This window comes from Chrysemys picta, chromosome 1, assembly GCF_011386835.1.
Source record: "Chrysemys picta bellii isolate R12L10 chromosome 1, ASM1138683v2, whole genome shotgun sequence".
In the NCBI taxonomy this organism is placed as follows: domain Eukaryota; kingdom Metazoa; phylum Chordata; order Testudines; family Emydidae; genus Chrysemys; species Chrysemys picta.
The window spans coordinates 1,806,807-1,831,812 of NC_088791.1; the positions used below are offsets into that span (position 1 = coordinate 1,806,807).

Below are 25,006 nucleotides of genomic sequence, written 5' to 3' on the forward strand. Positions count from 1 at the left end.
AAGCAACGGACGGCAGACAACCATTTCGCGCCTTTTTTCCTGGGTGGGTGAACACTGCAGACTCCATACCACGGCAAGCATGGAGCCCGCTCAGCTCAAGACAGCAGTCATGAACATTGTAAACACCTCGCGCGTTCTCGTGGAGTTTATGCTGAGCCAGGACCAGAAAAACGAGGCGAGGAGGCAGCGGCGGCGGCAGCGCAGTGACAAGCATGATGAGGACATGGACATGGACATGGACACAGACACGGATACAGAATTCTGTGAAACCACGGGCCCCGGTGCTTTGGAGATCATGTTGTTAATGGGGCAGATTCTATCCATGGAACGCCGATTCTGGGCAAGGGAAACAAGCACAGACTGGTGGGACCGCATAGTGTTGCAGGTGTGGGATGATTCCCAGTGGCTGCGGAACTTTCGCATGCGTAAGGGCACTTTCATGGAACTTTGTGACTTGCTGTCCCCTGCCCTGAAACGCCAGAATACCAAGATGAGAGCAGCCCTCACAGTTGAGAAGCGCGTGGCGATAGCCCTGTGGAAGCTTGCAACGCCAGACAGCTACCGGTCAGTCGGGAATCAATTTGGAGTGGGCAAATCTACTGTGGGGGCTGCTGTGATGCAAGTAGCCAAAGCAATCACTCAGGTGCTGCTACGAAAGTTAGTGACTCTGGGAAATGTGCAGGCCATAGTGGATGGTTTTGCTGCAATGGAATTCCCTAACTGTGGTGGGGCGATAGACGGAACCCATATCCCTATCTTGGCACCGGAGCACCACGCCACCGAGTACATAAACCACAAGGGGTACTTTTCAATGGTGCTGCAAGCACTTGTGGATCACAAGGGACATTTCACGAACATCAACGCGGGCTGGGCGGGAAGGGTTCATGACGCTCGCGTCTTCAGGAACACTACTCTGTTTAAAGGGCTGCAGCAAGGGACTTACTTTCCAGACCAGAAAATAACCGTTGGGGATGTTGAAATGCCAATAGTTATTCTTGGGGACCCAGCCTACCCCTTAATGCCATGGCTCATGAAGCCATACACAGGCAGCCTGGACAGGAGTCAGGAGCTGTTTAACTACAGGCTAAGCAAGTGCAGAATGGTGGTAGAATGTGCATTTGGCTGTTTAAAAGGTCGCTGGCGATCATTATTGACTCGCTCTGACCTCAGCCAAAGAAATCTCCCCATTGTTATTTCTGCTTGCTGCGTGCTCCACAATCTCTGTGAAAGTAAGGGGGGGACCTTTATGGCGGGGTGAGAGGCTGAGGCAAATCGCCTGGCTGCTGATTACGCGCAGCCAGACACCAGGGCGATTAGAAGAGCACACCAGGAAGCGCTGTGCATCAGAGAAGCTTTGAAAACCAGTTTCATGACTGGCCAGGCTACAGTGTGAAATATCTGTTTGTTTCTCCTGCATGAAAACCCGCCCCCTTTATTGACTCATTTTCTGTAAGGAACCCACCCTCCCCCTTCCCCCAGCTTTCTTTCAAACCAAATAAAGTCACTATCATTTAAAAACCATTTATTCTTTATTAATAGATTAGAAAAAGAGGGAGGGAACCCGGGTGAGATTTGGGAGGAGGATCGGTGGGAAGGAAAAGGCCACTAAAAAAAGGTTAAAAAAATGGCAGCCTTTTGCTTGGGCTGTCTACTGGGGTGGAATGGGAAGGTGTACGGAGCCTCCCTCCCCCCGCGTTCTTACACGTCTGGGTGAGGAGGATACGGAACATGGGGAGGGGGGAGGGTGGAACAGGGGCTGTAGCGGCAGTCTGTTTTCCTGCAGCCGTTCCTGAAGCTCCACCAGACGCCGGAGAATGTCTGTTTGCTCACTCAGCAGCCCCAGCGTTGCATCCTGCCTCCTCTGATCTTCCTGCCGCCACCTCTCATCTCGAGCGTCTCTCCTCTCCTCACATTGGTCCCTCATGTCCTCACGTTCACTGGCTTCTTTCCTATACTTTGAAACCGTTTCCTTCCACTCATTCAGATGAGCTCTGTCACTGCGGCTGGATTCCATAATTTCAGAAAACATCTCGTCTCGCGTTCTCTTCTTACGACACCTTATCTGTGATAGCCTTCGGGATGGAGGAGGGAGGCTTGAGGAATTTGCAGCTGCTGTAGGGAGGGGAAAAAAGAGAGAATTGTTTAAAAAGATACATTTTGCAGAACAATGCTTATACTCTTTCACGGTGACCAACACTATTCACATTACATAGCACATGTGATTTCTGTGCAAGGTCGCATTTTGCCTCTTAATGCTGAGTGCTTGTGGCTTTGCTGCTAGAGATCACAGGTCTGGGCAACAGAATTTGGCTTGCATGCGGCCATGGTAAGCCATTGTCTTACAGCTTCTGCGCCCTCCTTTCCCACATACCAAGCATAGCCTGTAGAGTGCTGCGGTTTTTCTGTTAACATTCAGCAGCAGCAGAAAACAAACTAACCACCCCACCCCACCCTCCCCCTCCCGCCATGAATTCTCTGGGATGATCGCTGTACCCCTCCCCCCACCGCATGGCTGGTATCAGGGAAGATCGCTGCAGGAACCAAACTAACCACCCACCCCCCCACCGCCGCCCCCCTCCCGCCATAAATTCTCTGGGATGATCACGGTACCCCTCCCCCCACCGCGTGGCTGGTAACAGGGAAGATCCCTGCTAGCCAAACGCGAAAAGCTCAGGGCCAATTTCCCATCTGCGCTTGGCTAACTGCAGGGAAGGATTTATTTTCCGCCACAGGCAAACAGCCCAGTAGGAACGGCCACCTCTGCCCCCTTAATTAAGTTCCCGTATTTCAACCAGGTTACCATGAGTGATATCACTCTCCTGAGGATTACACAACAAGATAAAGAACGGATGTTGCTTGAATGCCAGCAAACACCGGGACCATACGCTGCCAGGCTTTGTCAGGCAATGATACCAGATTACTTGCTGCAAGCATGGCGTGGTCAAGTGTCCTACCATGGAGGACGGAATAAGGATGCACTGCCCAGAAACCTTGTGGCAAGGCTTTTGGAGTACCTCCAGGAGAGCTTCATGGAGATGTCCCTGGAGGATTTCCACTCCATCCCCAGACACGTTAACAGACTTTTCCAGTAGCTGAACTGACCGCGAATGCATCCCAAGTCCTCAGGGCAAAGTAATCATTAAAAACCATTTGCTTTTAAAACAAGTTTTATATTTTAAAAGGTAAACTCACCTGAGGTCCCTTCCATGGGGTCAGGGTCTTGGGTACTGGCTTGGGAGGGTTGGGAGGGTACTTCAGTCAGGGTGAGAAAAAGATCCTGGCTGTTGGGGAGAACGGAGTGCTGTGTGCTCTCTGCAAGCTCATCCTCCTCCTCCTCCTCCTCCTCCTCCTCTCCCCCATCGGCAGAATCCTCAAGTGTCGCTGATGAGACTATCCCCGACCCGGAATCCACGATCACAGGTGGGGTAGTGGTGGCAGCCCCCCCTAGAATTGCATGCAGCTCGGCGTAGAAGCGGCATGTCCGCGGCTCTGACCCGGAGCGACCGTTTGCCTCCTTTGTTTTTTGATAGGCTTGTCTGAGCTCCTTGACTTTCATGCGGCACTGATCTGAGTCCCTATTGTGGCCTCTCTCCATCATGCCCTTGGAGATTTTTTCAAAAGTTTTGGCATTTCGTCTTTTAGAACGAAGTTCTGCAAGCACTGAATCCTCTCCCCATACAGCGATCAGATCCAGTACCTCCCTAATGGTCCATGCTGGTGCTCTTTTTCGATTATCAGCCTGCATGGTTACCTGTGCTGATGAGCTATCTGTGGTCACCTGTGCTCTCCACGCTGGGCAAACAGGAAATGAAATTCAAATGTTCGCGGGGCTTTTCCTGTCTACCTGGCCAGTGCATCCGAGTTTAGATTGCTGTCCAGAGCAGTCACAATGATGCACTGTGGGATAGCTCCCGGAGGCCAATACCATCGAATTGCGGCCACACTATCCCTAATTCGAAGTATTAAAATCGATTTTGGCGCTACTCCGCTCGTCGGGGTGGAGTACAGAAATCGATTTAAAGGGCCCTTTACATCGAAATAAATAGCGTTGTTGTGTGGACGGTTGCAGGGTAAATTCGAATTAAAGCTGATAAATCTGAATTAAAGTCGTAGTGTAGACCAGGCCTTAGGAATAGCTTGCAGGATGCTGCATGTATTAGGCCAGGTCTACACTCGGGAGCTTACAGCGGCACGGCTGGACCGATGCAGATCGCTCGTGTAGCCACTCTATGCCGGCAGGAGTGAGCTCTCCCGTCGACATAATAAAACCACCTCCCCGAGCAGCGGTAGCTATGTCGGTGGGAGAAGATCTCCTGTTGATATAGTGCTGTCCAGTCCGGTGCTTCTGTCCCTGAAACATATCTTGCTTAGGGGGGTGGTTTTTTCACACCCCTGAGAGACATAAGTTATACCGACAAACAGGGCCGGCTCCAGGCACCAGCCCACCAAGCTTGTGCTTGGGGCGGCACCTGGAGGGGGGCGGCGCGGTGCTCCGGCTCTGGCCGCCGGGGAGAGCGGGGCCACGGCCGGGGCTCGCCGCCCTCCCCCCGGCGCTCTGGCCGCCGGGGACAGCGGAGCCGTGGCGGGCTCGCCGCCCTCCCTCCGGCGCTCTGGCCGCCGGGGAGAGAGGAGCCCCGACCGGGACTCGCCGCCCTCTCCCCGGCGCTCTGGCCGCCGGGGAGAGCGGAGCCCCAGCCGGGGCTCGCTACCCTCCCCCCCGGGGTTTCGGCCGCCCTCCCCTGCCGCGCTGGAGGTGGGGGGTGGGGTGGCGGCCGGAGGCTTTTTTGCCTGGGGCAGCAAAAAAGCCAGAGCTGGCCCTGCCGACAAAAGTGGTAGTGTAGACAAGCCCACAGTCTCACTCATCTGTGCCCCATGTGATAAAGCAATAGCAAATATTTGCACTGTTAACTTCTATAACTGTGCGACTCATCAAACAGGAAAGAGGCTTTCTCTAGTGCAAATGCTGGCTTCCCATCGAAGATGTTAGGTCCTGCTGAACGAGACGGCCTTTGAAGGCAAATGAGCCATTGTTGAGACATCAAACAAAGATTTTGTTGAGTGTGTTCCTCACCCCCTCAAGAAAGGGGAGGCCTGTGCATGAACTCATCCCATCACCTTGGCCTCTGGGGAGAAAGGGGCTAAAAATTCCTGACAAGGAGAACCTTGGTTCTTTGTGGCTGCTTGGACTCAAAAGGTGTAACAAGAGGCCTGGACCTGACATGTTGACCCACAGCCTTCTTGTCTTTGGACTTAGCATAACCCGCAGCCATCTTGTATGCTCAGCCACCATAAGTTGGAAACAAGAACTATACAGTCAGGAGAATTCGGCCTTGACGTAGGCAGACAGATAGAAAAGTATCAGCTGCAGCATTACTAACCGAGACAGATCTATATTCAGAGTCATGAGAATGGGAGAGAATGCACAAGCTAACCTTGAGTTCCTGCTGCCTCTTCCTGATCATAAAAGGTATGAGGTTTTGCTGTTGCAAGTGTATCCCACTAAGGAAGCTGTAGCGGAGTGCTCACCCGCTCCTGCTCTGCGGGGTTTAAAGCAGCCCAGGAGAGGGTAGGGGTTGAGAGAGAAAACCCTAGGGTGATTGCGGAAACAGCTGCAACTGGGCCACGCTCCAATCAGGCCCCAGCTGGCCTGTATAAAGAGGCTGGGAGCCAGGGGCTCAGAGTCTCTCTCTAGCTGTAGAGGGAGAAGGGCCTGGCTGCAGGGAGCTAGAGACAGGGTACCTTAGTGGAGCAGGGCTGGGGAAAGGCAGAGGAGCCGGGGAGCTCCAGTCTGGAAAGCCCCAGGCTGTGGCCTAGCAGAAGGCCAAGGGGTGCTGGGGGTTGCAGAGGGCAGCCCAGGGGTAGGCAAAGACAGCAGGTTCAAACCCAACCTTGCCAGTGAGGAGTAGGCTGATACTGCAGTCTGCCCCAGGGGGCGGGGGCTAGTTGGTGACTGGCAGTGGCCTAGTGCTGAGGCAAGGTGGGGCTAGTGGGTGGGGGTTCCCTGGGGGGGGGGAGACCCTAAGACTGGGGGGTTACTGCCAGGGGGCAGCGCCCCAGATATCAGGGCACTGGGTCTGGGAGGGACACAGGGGCCGAGCGGTAAGGCAGATCACCAGCCTGCAGGGGGCGCTCCAGGATGCTGGAAGAGCTAATTCCCTGAGACGACCAGCAGGAGGCGCTGCAGGGGTGAGTCCTGCACGCTAACAAGCATAAAAATAAGTGACCTTTTTACTAACTTTGAAAAATACAAAAGCTAATGAGCAGAGGGTCTTAGGCATGTGAACCCCCTGGATAGTGAAAATGATTGGTTAGTGGTTTCTACATAGCGATGTTTTAAGTAAAATAATTGGTTAAGGCATAGATAAGAGAGAGTCTCGTTTTAACTTTATAATGAGGGCCAGAAAACCAGCTTGTTGGAGCTTACCTCTGGGATACAGCTGAAGACCAAAGCTGCTGGAACTTTATAACCCCTGCACGACCAGACTGTGCAGAAGACGGAGCCCAGATGACACGACCCTGTCTGGCCATCGGGAGACATCCATCTTATTGGGAGTGGTGAGCAGAAGATGCTTGGTCTGTGTATTCCATTATTTGTTGCTAATTGTTAATACTTGTATGTGTTAAGGGATATTCACTGGGAAAAGGCCTCACAGACCCACGGAGCTCTGAGTCCACTGGGAGTGGGTATTAGCCCTGAGCCCACAGAGGGGTAAAGTCGGGTCCTTTCTGCCCTGAGTACCCACGAGGGAGGGTAGAGGTGGAGTCTAACTGGGGCGGGTAACAAAGGGGCAAGAATCACTAAGCGTGAGCAAAAGACCCCCGGTTGTTTTGCTTGCATTTGCCCTAAAGGACATATTGAGTTTGCTTGACAGTCCCAACCCCTGCATTGTCTTCCACTCCTCCCTGGGCCAGACTCCCCTCTGTCCTGCCCCTTGGCAACCATTCACACCTGTGCAAAGGGAGTGCATTGGGGTGACTGGCTCGGGAAGCGGGTGAATCATGTGCTAGGATTCGAAGGGAAATGTCAGGTCACCAGGAGACTAATTCTGAGCTGGGGCGAGCGGAGGCACGTCTATGGCAATGAATGGAGGGGCAGGGCACTGCTTACCCCTGGCCTCAGTGGGGCCCTTTCTCTTTACAAACCCGAGCTGGCCAGGCCTGGCTGTTATGTCTGAAAGTGCAGGCTGCCAATAGCCCTGGTTTGGGGCTCGGGCCATCTGGGTTTCTAACGCCCACCCTGGTAACTGCTGGCCCAGCCAATATCCAGGGACCACTGGCAGCTATTCTAACCCTGGCCTTGAGGACCAGCCTCCCCACTCCTCCTGCTGCTACCTGCTGAGACGCCAGCTGCCCTGTTGTGCTCCCCGTCCTGCAGCCCCAGGGTCTCCGATGTGATAAAGCTCCAATGTTACGGGTAGAAGCACCAGCCACAACCGGAGCCTTAGAGATGCTGGGGGACATCGATAACCAGAGGGAAAAGCTGTAGCAGGGGCCTCAGGCTGGGGCATGTGGTTGCAGATTGCACCGTGGTGAATCATCCTGTCCGTGCGGCTGCGATCCCAATCCCCAGCTGTTTGTTACGCAGAGGAAACGCTAGCGCAACGTCCTGGGGCGTGCCCAGCTGCCACCTGCTGGGGCCCTGCCCCGCCTGGAGAAATGAAACTCGGAGCAGAGTCAGGCGCATTTACCTTCATCCTAATTCTGAGCATCAGTTCCAGGTCTCAGCAGAGCAGGAGAGCTCCTCCGGCTGTTACCAGAGTTATTTAGCCAGTAGTGTGTGAGGAGAATCTGTATTTATGCTACAGTGAACCACTTTCCCCAGCACTCTTAAAAACGGTGTGTAGCTTTTCTTCTTGGTGTACACAGAGGGAAAGGCTTGCCATGGGTTGGTGAGGGTTGCGAAAATAATCAGCAACTGATATGACGGGATAGGAAGCACAGATGCCATGGCAATAGAAATATTAGGGAAAGGAGGATGCAAACCAATTTTGGGGAGTTTTTGTGCCCACAGTAACAGCCTAAGTTATATGTGCTCCTTATTTCTGGATCCATCCGGGCTGCTGACTGTATCCCTAGATGGATGGAGTGGTAATTTATTCTGTATTTGTGCTGATTTATCTTTGACTCACACTCACTGGTTAATAAATTTGGCTGACTGTGATTCTTTGTCTTATTGATAAGAGAACCAAACCCTCAGGTAACAATTGGCACCCCCGATGAGCGTCAATAATCAGGACAGTTGGAGCACAGTGGTTGGACTTTGGTAGACAATGGGTCCCATGCTTTTTTTGCTTCTTTTGAAGTTAGGTGGGTCAGTTTCAACAATGGAGGCTTTCAGTTCACCTTGTGTTATGAGGTGTGGTTCAGAGGAGGGGGATGGGAGAAAATGTGGGTCCTGTGACATTGATGGTTCAGGACCAGAAGTTTCATCCTCTTCCTCGTCTGACTCAAGTGAGAATGATTCTGGTGCATCAGGAACCGGCAGTCCTTCTCCGTGGGGTACTGGGTGTGTAGCTGATGGAATGTTTGGATAATGCACAGTCCACTTTTTCTTCTTTGACACACCTTTCCCAACTGGAGGCACCATGCAGAAGTAACAATTGCTGGTATGATCTGTTGGCTCTCTCCAAATCATTGGCACTGCAAAAGGCATAGATTTCCTTTTCCTGTTCAACCACTGGCGAAGATTTGTCGCACAAGTCTTGCAGCATATGTGTGGGGCCCACCTCTTGTCCTGATCTCCAATTTTGCAGCCAAAATAAAGGTGATAGGCTTTCTTAACCATAGTGGTTATACTGCGCTTTTGTGATGCAAAAGTCACTTCACCACAAACATAATAGAAGTTATCTGCACTGTTCACACAAGTACGAGGCATCTCTGCTCACTTTGGCTAAACAGAAATGTGTCCCTTTGCAAAATCAAACACTGACAAATAAGAGAGCACGACACTGTATGATTTCTAGAGCTGATATAGGGCAATTTGTTCAGCAGAGTGATGTAAGCTTCGCTATGATTGCATCATCCATGACTTCTAGGAATAACATGATGCAATTCATATCATGTATGACGCAATACCAGCTTCAGATTGCATCATTCATTGTTTTGCCTAAAAAGCAAGTACTGTCCAAACCCAGTCATAGATTTATTCATAGATCCAGTCAAAGATGTATTTTAGTCATTTCTGGTTTAAATTGAGATCCCTTCCCTTTATAACCCACTTATCCTCCGCCATTCCCAAGTCAAGGGTCGTATATACTGACCCAATAGCATATCTTGAAAACTAGAGCCAATCAACAATTTTAAGCATCATTTTCGTTCTCAGTGACCCAGAATTAGTAAAGTTTGACTCCATTTATTTCAGAAGCATTTTGGCTGTAAAGCAGTGTAATACGTACTGGTAAAGTGATATATATAAGCGAGCACAGCCTATATTAGTCAACATGCCTCTGTTAAAGAGGAGACTATTAATTCAAATCAAGTTAATCCAAACTGTAAGTAAAAATCTTTTTAAAGAGATGCAAATATATTTGTGTAATTATGCAAGCTTTAAAGACCTAAACAAACACTCCCTATTTATAAAAGTCTAATATACATTTTAAATTCATTGGCTTTCAAAAGATTCCACTAAGAATCTATTTGCATTAGTAATTAAAGAGGAGGGTTTTTTAATATTAAACATGTAATTGTACGTGTAAGATGAGGTAACGTCGTTAACACAAGTATTATTCAAGTAATTCACTCAAATTGCTGCTATGACTTTACATTGTGTTTCTAGTGTGAACTTTCCTTTCAAGTTGCAAAGCTGACAGACACTCTCTGGGCAGCAGCCAACCCTCCCTGTCAGTCTTTGCTACATTCTTTTAGTTTAAGTTTCAGCCATGGATCTTTAAAAACAACGCGGAGTCCTTGTGGCACCTTAGAGACTAACACATTGATTTGGGTATTAGCTTTCGTGGGATATAACCCACTTCTTCAGATGCAGGATGATGAAGTGGATTGTAGCCCACAAAAGCTTATGCCCAAATCAATGCGTTAGTCTCTAAGGTGCCACAAGGACTCCCTGTTTTTGCTGATGCAGACGAACAGGGCGACCCCTCTGAAACCTGTCACGATGGCTCTTTAGCACTCAAGAGAAACTCACATAACTAACGTCCCTTGGCTTTGTTCTTTGGGGGCCTCAATGATTCTCCAGAGTTCTGCATCTCTTTGAATAAGGCTAAGCCTAATGTAAATGTTAAAGGTGCATTAGTAAATGAGAACAGGGACAAGCCCAGTAAAATTAAATGTTATCTGCTCAGATATTCAAAAAAGTTACAGGAACTTGTAATTAGAACAGTTTTTTAAATATAGATATTTTCCAACCCTTTTCTTTCCCTTTCTTTTTTCTTTCTGTATTTGTAGTAAAAAGTTAAATAATTTCAATGCTGTTTGTCATAGTACCAGGCGAGCTAACGGTTTAAAATTGCTTAATGACAAACAGTATAGGCTCATGTTAACTCAATGATTCCATTTACATTCATACAATATTTCTGGAGTTCTGCTTAGTACCCGGGAAACAGGCAATTGTTTCAAAAGTATAAGAAATCCGACTGTGAATACCCGTTAATCACTTGGTATAATGAAAGCACAGGTGCCGATTCCATGGGTGCTCAAGCACCCAGGGGAAAAAATAGTGGGTGCTCAGCACCCAGGAGCCAGAGCGTGTGGAATGTGATGAGTTCTGTGCTGCTAACGATGTCTGTCCTTGGGGCAGGGAGTGGGTTATACACAGAGGCAGGTGATTAAGATAACAAAAGGCTTGTCATTAAATTAAATTAAGGATCATTAGATGATCCTGAAAGCAACAAAGGGTAGGAATAAATGGTCCATTTTCAGAATGGAGAGAAGTAAATAGCGGTGTCCCCAGAGGCTTGTACTAGGGGCCAGGGCTGTTCAACATATTCATAAATGATCTGCAAAAAGGGGTAAACAGTGAGGTGGCAAAGTTTGCAGATGACACACAATTACTCAAGATAGTTAAGTCCAAAACAGACTGCAAAGAGTTACAAAGGGACCTCACAAAACTGGGTGACTGGGCAACAAAATGGCAGAGGAAATTCAATGTTCAGTGCAAAGTACATGGCAAAATATAATGCCAACTAAACATATAAAATGATGGTCCCTAAATTAGCTGTTACCCATCAAGAAAGAGATCTTGGAGTCCTTTGCAGCACTCTGGTAGCACTCTGAACTATACTTCCAGAGTGCTGCAAATCTAGAAATCCTTCTCACTGTGCCTGTATCATCCTGAACTCCTTCTTCGGCTTCAGAAGGCATATAAATTATCTCCAGTCATCAATGGGACAGACACAACTGACTATCATAGCTGTCCTTCACGTGCATCAAGACTATACCAGGGAACTAGATGTAAATAAGATACCTGACAGTTTCATCCAGAAGCTGCAGTGAGACAATGCCTTTAAACTGGGATGTTAGTGAAGACAGATTGTAGGTGATTGCAATGATTTTAATATAGTGCAATTCAAGATCATGCAATTGTCATTCATAACAATGTAATCATTATTAAAATAGTAAAACATACCAATGTTAGGCACATTCAGTAACTGGAATATGAAAGGTGTATAAATGTGCTGAAAATAGCCTCCCTCCAAAACTGGAAGAGTATCCTCTCTTCCCCCCCCCCCCCGCCCCCCCTTCCCCAACACACACACACCTCTTAAAAAGCACCCACCAGCAAAAACAAAAGTCAGCGCCTATGAATGCAAGTGTTGAACAGTGTGTTAAAGGGAAACTGTAAGTTGACAGAAGGTGTGACTTGATTGTTCTATTACTGAAATTTCAAAGGAAGCACAGAAGGAAGTGGTTAAAAGCAATTTTTAAGAATAACTTCTCTGGAACACGTCTCTACCAGCACTGGAACGAGGCTGTCAAACATGCTGATAAGATCCCAGTGCAGCTTTTGTCCCACGTGAAATTAACACTTTTCCTTCTTTCTTTTCTGCTTGGTTGATTTTTAAAAAGAAACATATAAAATGAGTGTTAATGGACAAAAGGGCAAATGCACAAAACCCCCCAGAAGGCCTACTTCTCTAATTTAAAAAGAAAAATGCCCTCTTTATTCAATTCCATAGCTGATTTTCTTTGTTGTGGCTTGGACTGGAGCTCAGGCTTTCAATCCCACTCCCCTTCCTGGGCTTCAGAGCCTGAGCCCAGACATCTACACAGCAGTTTTTAGCTCCATAGAGCAAGCCTGGGTTGGTAGACCTGGGCTCTGAGACACGCTGCCGCAGGTTTAAAATGCAGTGTAGACCTATCCAATGACTCTATCCTCCGATCAGTCTGTATCTGTAGAAACTTTTCAAGGAATCTTGGCCCTTCTGCTCTCTCTAGTCTAAACCACTTCTGGCATCAATAGGGACAATGCGAACGTTACAAGTTTTTACACTGACCTGTGTACCACGCTCTCCGAACGTCTTGGCTCTGATTGCACTACTACACCATGCCGATCTGACATGCCACCCAACCAAGGCGTGTTTCCTAAAACAGACGGATTCCTCCTTAGGGACTACTCCATCCAAAGCTGTATGGTCACCAGCCCAGCTGAAGGTGGATTTACTGTTACCTTCCAGTCGTATCCACGTTACCATTGTTTTTGGCCTTACCAGGTATCCCAGAGGTTTCATCCCCGACTACGCTTCTGTCACTGCTCCCTTGTGCCGTGTTCTAAAGAAAGCCGTTCCTGGGCATTGGACAGAGGAGCACACACAGGCAGTGCTGACTCTCAAACAGGCAGTGGACTTGCTATTTACCCTGGCCACATGTGACCCCCTCACACCCTTCCACTTGCAGGTGGCTGCCCGTGGAGAGGCAGCGTCAGTGCTTTTAGCTCAGCAGGTGCGTGGTAAACAAAGGCCTGTTGCTTTGGCTTCCAATCTACCTTTGCCCGTGGAGCTTAACTTCCCCTGTGCAAAGGCAATTTGCCATATTCTGAGCAATCAAATATTTCACCCTTTTTAATAGGCCTCTCTCCTAGAATCTTATACATGTCACACATCTACCAATTTCCTCCTTTCTCACTGACCTCTTAAAGTGGGAGTGATATAAATTGTCTTAAGTTGATTGGGTTAATACAATTCAGTTGGTAAATAAAATTAATGGAAAATTCTCATTAAGTCTTTAAATGACAAGGCAATAAATAATCTGCCGAACTGATTGCGTACTTTTTTTGTTAACTTTTTCAGTATGCATTATTTTCATAAATTGAAGTTCTTAAAGATGAATATGGAAAATAAAACATTAAGTGTAAGGTTTCCTAAATGTTATGGTTTGTGTCACATGACTATTTTTATTTCTATTTTTTTTTATTTTGGTGTTTTATTTTTCTTTCATTTATTTTTTGGTTGCCACGACAGAATTAATTTTGCACAGAGAATTTTAGTGGTACCACATTACTGTCAATATTATCATTGGGTCAGGACCATTATCAATTTGTTCTGAACTTTAACTTATTAGATGTTTTGCTTGTTTCCCCTCCTGTCCCTCCAAAGAATTTCTGAAGCTACAAATGAAGTGAGTTGTAAGTTTTTTAGCTTGGTTGATATTTAAAAAGAAACATATAAAATGAGTGTTAATGGACAAAAGGGCAAATGCACAAAACCCCCCAGAAGGCCTACTTCTCTAATTTAAAAAGAAAAATGCCCTCTTTATTCAATTCCATAGCTGATTTTTTTTGCCAGATAGGAACCTCAAGAGGGGGATAATTGACACTTCTTGTGCCTTGGATCACCAGGAGTTCGTTATAGCCAGGGTGTTCTGAATTATAAAATGTAGAGTTAAACTTTTTAGATATTAACAAAGCTTAATGTCTTACTGTTTTTGTAGCAAGAATAAAACTGAAACTGTTGCAGTTATATTAGGGTTACCATACATCCGGTTTTTCCCGGACATGTCCGGCTTTTCAGCAATCAACCCCCCGTCCAGGGGAAATTGCCAAAAAGCCGAACATGTCCGGGAAAAATACCGGCCGGGCACTTCCTCTCCCGCGGCTGCTCTGCTCCTCCCCTGACGCTTCGGCTCTGTTTAAGAGTCAAGCTGCCTGAGCCAGCACTACCGGCTTCGGGCAGCCCCCGTGCCTCCAGACTCCCGCCGCCGGCCGGGCACTTCTCCTCCCCGGCTCCAGCTGCTCTGCTCCGGCGGCGCAGGGTCCGGAGGCACGGGGGGCTGCCCGAAGCCGGTAGCGCTGGCTCGGGCAGCTTGGCTCTTAAACAGAGCTGAAGAGTCAGGGGAGGAGCAGAGCAGCTGGAGCCCGGGAGGGAAAGTGCCCGGCCGGGGGCACAGGGTCCGGAGGCAAGGGGGCTGCCCGAAACCCGAGCGCTACCGGCTTCACGGGTTTGCCGGGCAGCCTCCTGTGCCCCCGGCTGGGCGCTTCCCCTCCCGGGCTCCAGCTGTGCTGGGGAAGCGCCGGCCGGGGGTGCAGGGTCTGGAGGCTGCCCGGCAAACCGTGAAGCCGGTAGCGCTCGGGCAGCCCTTTTCGCGTGGCTGGGAAGGAGGAGGGGGAGTTAGGGCTGGGACTTTGGGGAATGGGCGGGGAATGGGCGGAGTTGGGGCGGGGGGGTTGGGAAAGGGGCGGGGCCAGGGCCCCGTGGAGTGTCCTCTTTTTTTATTTTTTAAATATGGTAACCCTAGTTATATGGCTGTAAGATGTTTAAGAATACGTTAACTTATTTTTTGTATGGCTGTTTGCCCAGAATGGGGAAATATGAAACAAAAAAATTTCCCTCTTTTGCTTCTTACATAGTACAAGTCATACATTTACACAAAGTATTACAATATTGTGCAGGAGTGGTTAAGCTTGCATATTTGGAGAAAAACTTAAGCTCTGATGGCATTTTTACCCAAGTGTGTTGTCTCTTTCAAAAAGCAACAAATTGATAGTACTTTGGAACCATTTTTGCATTTGGTGGACATTTGTAATACCCAAAGGCAGAACAAAAAATAAACAAAAACAAGAAAAAAAATTGCAAAAAGGAACAAGGAAGAATAATTTTAAAAATGAAACAAAAGAAAAAAAATTCAAAACCAAAACAATTAAACAAATCATCAGAAAGTTTGGTACAGCGGAACTCTTGGTTTTGGTGGTGTGGCAGAGCTCCGACCTTGTCCCCATGGGTCCCGCGCTTCCAGGAGGTTTATGCTAGCCTCAGAGGCTCACTGCGACCCTCCATGTAGCCCTTCTCTCTCTAGGGCCATGGTACAGTCTACTGGGCCATTTTCATCATAAGCCAGCAAGGAGGTTGGTAGAGAACTCCCACAGTCTCTGTTGTCCCTACGGCTTATTCAAGAACAGTTGAGTCTCCTGTCCTGACAGGGGCCTGTCTTCCCCTCCAAGGAGGTGTTTCTGTAGTGGTGGGTTGGGGGGAACCCGGACCCGCCCTCTACTCCGGGTTCCGGCCCAGGGACCCTAATGGCAGCAGCTGTTTGCAGCCGACCTTTCACTGCCAGAGTTGCTACATTTCCCTGGGCCACTTCCCCACAACTCACCTGCTTCTCTCTCTCAACCCCTTCACCCTTACCTTAGGGCTCCCTTTCCAGTGGTTTCAGGGTGTCTTCATTACCCAGCCCTTCAGCCGCACTTCCTCTCCTCTGGCTCCCTTTGGCCTGACCAGAGTGAGCCCTTTTACAGTATGAGGGGCCTTAATTAATTACATTAGCTTAACAGCCTCACCTGACTTAGCAGGTTAATTGGAGTCAGATGTTCTCATTAGCCTGGAGCAGCCCCTGCTCTGGTCACTCAGGGAACAGAAAACTGCTTATCCAGTGGCCAGTATATCTGCCTTCTACGACTCTGCAGTTCCCAACTGGCCTGGGTCTATCACAGTGGTTTGAGCGTGGGCAGTGGATAGCATAGGCTGGGGAAGGCCGTGCCTTAATTTTTAATATATGGAGATATACCTATCTCCTAGAACTGGAAGGGACCCTGAAGGATCATTGAGTCCAGCCCCCTGCCTTCACTAGCAGGACCAAGTACTGATTTTTGCCCCAGATCCCTAGGTGGCCCCCTCAAGGATTGAACCCACAACCCTGGGTTTAACAGGCCAATGCTCAAACCACTGAGCTATCTCTCCTCTTAAACAGCCTGGTGTGGCCCCACCCACGCTTCACCTTCAGGAGTGCCCGAGTTCCCGCTCTTTCCTGGCGCAGTCTGGGGCTGATCTGGGACCGGACAGCCTGCCGCCAGGACTCGGGGAGGCTGGGGCTGGTGCCCGCCTGGTGCTTCGGCCAGAGGTGCTGCAGTGGCGCTGCCCACCCAGTGCTCTGGGGCTCGGGCGCTGGGCTCTTGCGGGGGAGGGGATGGAAGGGGCGGGCCTCAGGCTGAAGAGGAGAGGCTGGGGGCTAGCATCCCGCAACTGCCGGTTCACCCACAGCCCATGGGTTTGAGATTTAATTTACAATGAATGCAGTAGCAACTTTGACTGACGATGGTATTTTGTTAATAATAATGTTATATTAGTAAAAGTCCACTTTAGCAACTTCACTTTTAACAATTTAAGACTTGATTTTTACCATTTTTGCTTTTTAAAGAAAATACTTTTTTCTAAATTAAAAATTTAAAAATTATTATGAATTATGAGCTTTGCACACTTATTTAAAAGGGTAACATATTTAAGGATTTTAAGACAAACTTTTGTTTTAAATCAACTTTGAGAACAGTTACTAGTTTACCAAGATGGCAGCTTTTGAGTATGCATTAACCCTTTAAGCCCTACAAATGACGCTGCTAAAAATGTATTAATTTAGCTGGACTATATGGGCCAAAGGTGTTAACATAATTTATTTACTATTTCGCATTTTGTTGCCCAGTCACCCAGTTTTGTGAGGTCCCTTTGTAACTCTTTGCAGTCTGTTTTGGACTTAACTATCTTGAGTAATTGTGTGTCATCTGCAAACTTTGCCACCTCACTGTTTACCCCTTTTTGCAGATCATTTATGAATATGTTGAACAGCCCTGGCCCCTAGTACAAGCCTCTGGGGACACCGCTATTTACTTTTACTATTAACAAAAAAAAGTACGCAATCAGTTCGGCAGATTATTTATTGCCTTGTCATTTAAAGACTTAATGAGAATTTTCCATTAATTTTATTTACCAACTTAATTGTATTAACCCAATCAACTTAAGACAATTTATATCACTCCCACTTTAAGAGGTCAGTGAGAAAGGAGGAAATTGGTAGATGTGTGACATGTATAAGATTCTAGGAGAGAGGCCTATTAAAAAGGGTGAAATATTTGATTGCTCAGAATATGGCAAATTGCCTTTGCACAGGGGAAGTTAAGCTCCACGGGCAAAGGTAGATTGGAAGCCAAAGCTACAGGCCTTTGTTTACCACGCACCTGCTGAGCTAAAAGCACTGATGCTGCCTCTCCACTGGCAGCCACCTGCAAGTGGAAGGGTGTGAGGGGGTCACATGTGGCCAGGGTAAATAGCAAGTCCACTGCCTGTTTAAGAGTCATCACTGCCTGTGTGTGCTCCTCTGTCCAATGCCCAGGAACGGCTTTCTTTAGAACACGGCACAAGGGAGCAGTGACAGAAGCGTAGTCGGGGATGAAACCTCTGGGATACCTGGTAAGGCCAAAAACAATGGTAACGTGGATACGACTGGAAGGTAACAGTAAATCCACCTTCAGCTGGGCTGGTGACCGTACAGCTTTGGATGGAGTAGTCCCTAAGGAGGAATCCGTCTGTTTTAGGAAACACGCCTTGGTTGAGTGGCATGTCAGATCGGCATGGTGTAGTAGTGCAATCAGAGCCAAGACGTTCGGAGAGCGTGGTACACAGGTCAGTGTAAAAACTTGTAACGTTCGCATTGTCCCTATTGATGCCAGAAGTGGTTTAGACTAGAGAGAGCAGAAGGGCCAAGATTCCTTGAAAAGTTTCTACAGATACAGACTGACCGGAGGATAGAGTCATTGGATAGGTCTACACTGCATTTTAAACCTGCGGCAGCGTGTCTCAGAGTCCAGGTCTACCAACCCAGGCTTGCTCTATGGAGCTAAAAACTGCTGTGTAGATGTCTGGGCTCAGGCTCTGAAGCCGAGGAAGGGGAGTGGGATTGAAAGCCTGAGCTCCAGTCCAAGCCACAACAAAGAAAATCAGCTATGGAATTGAATAAAGAGGGCATTTTTCTTTTTAAATTAGAGAAGTAGGCCTTCTGGGGGGTTTTGTGCATTTGCCCTTTTGTCCATTAACACTCATTTTATATGTTTCTTTTTAAAAATCAACCAAGCAGAAAAGAAAGAAGGAAAAGTGTTAATTTCACGTGGGACAAAAGCTGCACTGGGATCTTATCAGCATGTTTGACAGCCTCGTTCCAGTGCTGGTAGAGACGTGTTCCAGAGAAGTTATTCTTAAAAATTGCTTTTAACCACTTCCTTCTGTGCTTCCTTTGAAATTTCAATAATAGAACAATCAAGTCACACCTTCTGTCAGCTTACAGTTTCCCTTTAACACACTGTTCAACACTTGCATTCATAGGCGCTGACTTTTGTTTTTGCTGGTGGGTGCTTTTTAAGAGGTGTGTGTGTGTTGGGGAAGGGGGGGCGGGGGGGGTGGGGGTGGGGAGAGAGGATGCTCTTCCAGTTTTGGAGGGAGGCTATTTTCAGCACATTTATACACCTTTCATATTCTAGTTACTGAATGTGCCTAACATTGGTATGTTTTACTATTTTAATAATGATTACATTGTTATGAATGACAATTGCATGATCTTGAATTGCACTATATTAAAATCATTGCAATCACCTACAATCTGTCTTCACTAACATCCCAGTTTAAAGGCATTGTCTCACTGCAGCTTCTGGATGAAACTGTCAGGTATCTTATTTACATCTAGTTCCCTGGTATAGTCTTGATGCACGTGAAGGACAGCTATGATAGTCAGTTGTGTCTGTCCCATTGATGACTGGAGATAATTTATATGCCTTCTGAAGCTGAAGAAGGAGTTCAGGATGATACAGGCACAGTGAGAAGGATTTCTAGATTTGCAGCACTCTGGAAGTATAGTTCAGAGTGCTACCAGAGTGCTGCAAAGGACTCCAAGATCTCTTTCTTGATGGGTAACAGCTAATTTAGGGACCATCATTTTATATGTTTAGTTGGCATTATATTTTGCCATGTACTTTGCACTGAACATTGAATTTCCTCTGCCATTTTGTTGCCCAGTCACCCAGTTTTGTGAGGTCCCTTTGTAACTCTTTGCTGTCTGTTTTGGGCTTAACTATCTTGAGTAATTGTGTGTCATCTGCAAACTTTGCCACCTCACTGTTTACCCCTTTTTGCAGATCATTTATGAATATGTTGAACAGCCCTGGCCCCTAGTACAAGCCTCTGGGGACACCGCTATTTACTTCTCTCCATTCTGAAAATGGACCATTTATTCCTACCCTTTGTTGCTTTCAGGATCATCTAATGATCCTTAATTTAATTTAATGACAAGCCTTTTGTTATCTTAATCACCTGCCTCTGTGTATAACCCACTCCCTGCCCCAAGGACAGACATCGTTAGCAGCACAGAACTCATCACATTCCACACGCTCTGGCTCCTGGGTGCTGAGCACCCACTATTTTTTCCCCTGGGTGCTTGAGCACCCATGGAGTCAGCACCTGTGCTTTCATTATACCAAGTGATTAACGGGTATTCACAGTCGGATTTCTGATACTTTCGAAACAATTGCCTGTTTCCCGGGTACTAAGCAGAACTCCAGAAATATTGTATGAATGTAAATGGAATCATTGAGTTAACATGAGCCTATACTGTTTGTCATTAAGCAATTTTAAACCGTTAGCTCGCCTGGTACTATGACAAACAGCATTGAAATTATTTAACTTTTTACTACAAATACAGAAAGAAAAAAGAAAGGGAAAGAAAAGGGTTGGAAAATATCTATATTTAAAAAACTGTTCTAATTACAAGTTCCTGTAACTTTTTTGAATATCTGAGCAGATAACATTTAATTTTACTGGGCTTGTCCCTGTTCTCATTTACTAATGCACCTTTAACATTTACATTAGGCTTAGCCTTATTCAAAGAGATGCAGAACTCTGGAGAATCATTGAGGCCCCCAAAGAACAAAGCCAAGGGACGTCAGTTATGTGAGTTTCTCTTGAGCGCTAAAGAGCCATCGTGACAGGTTTCAGAGGGGTCGCCCTGTTCGTCTGCATCAGCAAAAACAGGGAGTCCTTGTGGCACCTTAGAGACTAACGCATTGATTTGGGCATAAGCTTTCGTGGGCTACAATCCACTTCATCATCCTGCATCTGAAGAAGTGGGTTATATCTTATTTCCTTACTATTACTGATCTTCTGTTAATGTTTCATCATTAGCTTAAGTGAGCTCATTAATGTTCCTTTTCCTGACACCAGTATTTCAACATTCCTTATTTCTGCTTAAAGGTACATACAGCATTTCTTTAATCCATTCTATTTTTACAATGTAATTCATTGTACTTTCACACTGTCAAGACCAGGACAGATGAGTTGCTTTACCAGAGCAGCAGGAAGGGAGTTAAGCTGGTGCTTTTTACCAGTAGATGAGAATTATTACTAATCCTATTCTCGGTTTTATCCAGCATTGGGCTAAAATATATTTTCTTTACATAAGATTCCAAGGTCATCTTATTGTCAGACTACATGTGTATGGTTTTTATAGCTCTGGCATTTTGCCTGGGTTAGCTTTTTTTGCTACATATTATTAGTTCATACCAAGTTCAGGAGGAAACAGGAGAATTTTTTAAAAAACAGGTTAGTGTTTTAAAGAACCAAGTTGCCAATTGCGTTGCAGAATCAGGTGTTTATTACAAAGGAGAGAAAAAAAGCCTGGTGGTGTATGGTAAGTGCCTGTTATGGATCCTGGCAAAGTCAAAAGCCTCCATTGTTGAAACTGACCCATCTAACTTCAAAAGAAGCAAAAAAAGCGCTGGGACCCATTGTCTACCAAAATCCAACCACTGTGCTGCAACTGTCCTGTTACCATAACCCAGTAGGGACCCTGTATTCAAAACGGCTTTGATAGAACTCTGATTATTGACGCTCATCGGGGGTGCCAATTGTTACCTGAGGGTTTGGTTCTCTTATCAATAAGACAAGGAATCACAATCAGCCAAATTTATTAACCAGTGAGTGTGAGTCAAAGATAAATCAGCACAAATACAGAATAAATTACCACTCCATCCATCTAGGGATACAGTCAGCAGCCCAGATGGATCCAGAAATAAGGAGCACATATACCTTAGGCTGTTACTGTGGGCACAAAACTCCCCAAAATTGGTTTGCATCCTCCTTTCCCTAATATTTCTATTGCCATGGCATCTGTGCTTCCTATCCCGTCATATCAGTTGCTGATTATTTTCGCAACCCTCACCAACCCATGGCAAGCCTTTCCCTCTGTGTACACCAAGAAGAAAAGCTACACACCGTTTTTAAGAGTGCTGGGGAAAGTGGTTCACTGTAGCATAAATACAGATTCTCCTCACACACTACTGGCTAAATAACTCTGGTAACAGCCGGAGGAGCTCTCCTGCTCTGCTGAGACCTGGAACTGATGCTCAGAATTAGGATGAAGGTAAATGCACCTGACTCTGCTCCGAGTTTCATTTCTCCAGGCGGGGCAGGGCCCCAGCAGGTGGCAGCTGGGCACGCCCCAGGACGTTGCGCTAGCGTTTCCCCTGCGTAACAAACAGCTGGGGATTGGGATCGCAGCCCCATGGGCAGGATGATTCACCACGGTGCAATCTGCAACCACATGCCCCAGCCTGAGGCCCCTGCTACAGCTTTTCCCTCTGGTTATCGATGTCCCCCAGCATCTCTAAGGCTCCGGTTGTGGCTGGTGCTTCTACCCGTAACATTGGAGCTTTATCACATCGGAGACCCTGGGGCTGCAGGACGGGGAGCACAACAGGGCAGCTGGCGTCTCAGCAGGTAGCAGCAGGAGGAGTGGGGAGGCTGGCCCTCAAGGCCAGGGTTAGAATAGCTGCCAGTGGTCCCTGGATATTGGCTGGGCCAGCAGTTACCAGGGTGGGCGTTAGAAACCCAGATGGCCCGAGCCCCAAACCAGGGCTATTGGCAGCCTGCACTTTCAGACATAACAGCCAGGCCTGGCCAGCTCGGGTTTGTAAAGAGAAAGGGCCCCACTGAGGCCAGGGGTAAGCAGTGCCCTGCCCCTCCATTCATTGCCATAGACGTGCCTCCGCTCGCCCCAGCTCAGAATTAGTCTCCTGGTGACCTGACATTTCCCTTCGAATCCTAGCACCTGATTCACCCGCTTCCCGAGCCAGTCACCCCAATGCACTCCCTTTGCACAGGTGTGAATGGTTGCCAAGGGGCAGGACAGAGGGGAGTCTGGCCCATGGAGGAGTGGAAGACAATGCAGGGGTTGGGACGGTCAAGCAAATTCAATATGTCCTTTAGGGCAAATGCAAGCAAAACAACCGGGGGTCTTTTGCTCATGCTTAGTGATTCTTGCCCCTTTGTTACCCGCCCCGGAGAGTGAGAGAAGGCAGATAAAGAAGTGAGGTTCTGACCCACGAAAGCTTATGCTCCCAATACTTCTGTTAGTCTTAAAGGTGCCACAGGACCCTCTGTTGGTTTTTACAGATTCAGACTAACAGGGCTACCCCTCTGATACTCAACAATTAGACAGTATTTGGTCCCGCCATGCGGGCAGGGGACTGGACTCGATGACCTCTCAAGGCCCCTTCCAGTCCTAGAATCTATGAATCTATAAATTAGCAACAAATAATGGAATACACAGACCAAGCATCTTCTGCTCACCACTCCCAATAAGATGGATGTCTCCCGATGGCCAGACAGGGTCGTGTCATCTGGGCTCCGGCTTCTGCACAGTCTGGTCGTGCAGGGGTTATAAAGTTCCAGCAGCTTTGGTCTTCAGCTGTATCCCAGAGGTAAGCTCCAACAAGCTGGTTTTCTGGCCCTCATTATAAAGTTAAAACGAGACTCTCTCTTATCTATGCCTTAACCAATTATTTTACTTAAAACATCGCTATGTAGAAACCAGTAACCAATCATTTTCACTATCCGGGGGGTTCACATGCCTAAGACCCTCTGCTCATTAGCTTTTGTATTTTTCAAAGTTAGTAAAAAGGTCACTTATCTTTATGCTTGTTAGCGTGCGGGACTCACCCCTGCAGCACCTCCTGCTGGTCGTCTCAGGGAATTAGCTCTTCCAGCATCCTGGAGCGCCCCCTGCAGGCTGGTGATCCGCCTTACCACTCGGTCCCTGTGTCCCTCCCAGACCCAGTGCCCTGTTATCTGGGGCGCCGCCCCCTGGCAGTAACCCACCAGTCTTAGGGTCTCCCCTCCGCAGGGAACCCCCACCCACTATCCCCACCTCGCCTCAGTATAGGCTACTGCCAGTCATTGTTTAGCCCCCGTGCCCTGGGGCAGACTGCAGTATCAGCCTACTCCTCACTGGCAAGGTTGGGTTTGAACCTGCTGTCTTTGCCTACCCCTGGGCTGCCCTCTGCAACCCCCAGCATTCATTCATTTTCATTCATAACAATGTAATCATTATTAAAATAGTAAAACATACCAACGTTAGGCACATTCAATAACTAGAATATGAAAGGTGTATAAATGTGCTGAAAATAGCCTCCCTCCAAAACTGGAAGAGTATCCTCTCCCCCCCCCCCCCCCCCCCGCCCCCCCTTCCTCAACACACACATACCTCTTAAAAAGCGCCCACCAGCAAAAACAAAAGTCAGCGCCTATGAATGCAAGTGTTAAACAGTGTGTTAAAGGGAAACTGTAAGCTGACAGAAGGTGTGACTTGATTGTTCTATTACTGAAATTTCAAAGGAAGCACAGAAGGAAGTGGTTAAAAGCAATTTTAAGAATAACTTCTCTGGAACACGTCTCTACCAGCACTGGAACAAGGTGCGAGAGAAGGGGGGGCTGGAGGAAAGGCGGGTGCTCAGTGCTGCGTGAGCTGGCAGCAGGAGGAGATGTCAGGGAGAAAGCTGGAGAGTTGAGCTTGACTGAGGGAGATGGGGAGTCACTGGCTGAAAACCAGACCACAGTGAGCAGTAAATATTGACCTGCTTTGCATTTCACCTCAATCACGGCATTTGCCTACAGCCTCTTATTGTTCCTCTGCTGTACAAGAGCTAATGAAATGGCCACCAGCCTTTCTTGCAAACAAAGCTCCCGTTGATTTAAGGAAGGGACACAGGATCCTGCCCTAAATCAGCATTCGTCCCTGCTGAGGGGACACTGGTGCTCTGGGGGGCAGTTCATGGGGAGAACCAGTGAGGGGAAAGTGGGTGCAAAGGGAAGGACATCCCTGCTCAGAGTAACAATCGCCCTGCTCCAGACCCCAGACACAGACTCTCTGCCTGTGAACCCTTCACAGTAATGGAGCCCCTCACCCCGCTGCCTGAGGTCCCAAGACCAGCACTGGCTCCCGAGACACCCCAGTAGCCTATGCCCCCCCCCCAGGATCCCACCAAAGGCTGCAGCGCTTGGGCTCTCAGGGCCCTCGGTGGGTGCTGCATAGCGCACAGGCCGGCATCGCACAGGCCTGACACTGTCGCTCTTCACTCACCAGAGGAAGCACAGGAGAGCACAGATAATCCAGAGCCCAACAGCAGAGTCAGACGCATTTACCTTCATCCTTATTCTCTGCATCAGTTCCAGCTCTCAGCTCCTCCACCTGTTACCAAAGTGATTTATCCAGTAGTGTGTATTCTGAGGAGAATCCATATTTATGGCCCGCGTTGGTTAGCCCGTAGCCCCTTTCACGTTCTAGTCCAACACACAGGGGCAGACACACAAGAGAGATGACAACTGGAGCCCACACTCAGAACGGAGATTGCAGCTTGGTGAAGATACATCCAAAGTGTTTGTCACTTAGCACAGAACTCATCAATGGCACAGACAGACTCTCCCACTCGTCACCCAGGCTCCTCGCCCAGCCCTAACGAAGGTGGGTGGCT

The 25,006-nt window shown here is 47.9% G+C and overlaps 3 protein-coding genes across 4 annotated transcripts in view; 1 reads left to right on the forward strand and 2 right to left on the reverse strand.

Moving 5' to 3' along the window:
- LOC135983191 (C-type lectin Cal-like) overlaps positions 1–25,006 on the reverse strand; it is a 235,504-nt gene that overhangs the window by 206,978 nt on the left and 3,520 nt on the right. The gene's annotated exons all lie outside the window — the stretch shown is intronic.
- Positions 1–25,006, forward strand: part of LOC101939714 (C-type lectin-like) — a 525,580-nt gene that overhangs the window by 194,556 nt on the left and 306,018 nt on the right. The gene's annotated exons all lie outside the window — the stretch shown is intronic.
- On the reverse strand, positions 1,507–3,953 carry LOC135972652 (uncharacterized). Its single transcript, XM_065551375.1, has 2 exons — positions 3,193–3,953; positions 1,507–2,112 (listed from the first exon to the last, which is right to left on the reverse strand). The coding sequence occupies exons 1-2, from the start codon at positions 3,743–3,745 to the stop codon at positions 1,649–1,651; spliced, it is 1,017 nt and encodes a 338-aa protein (XP_065407447.1). The 5' UTR covers positions 3,746–3,953; the 3' UTR covers positions 1,507–1,648.

Coding starts and splice junctions, on each gene's coding strand:
- LOC135972652 (XM_065551375.1), bottom strand. CDS start 3,745: ATGCAGGCTGATAATCGAAAAAGAGCACCAGCATGGACCATTAGGGAG. Junction 2,113..3,192: donor CCCCATGGAAGGGACCTCAG/GTGAGTTTACCT, acceptor CCCTCCCTACAG/CAGCTGCAAATTCCTCAAGC.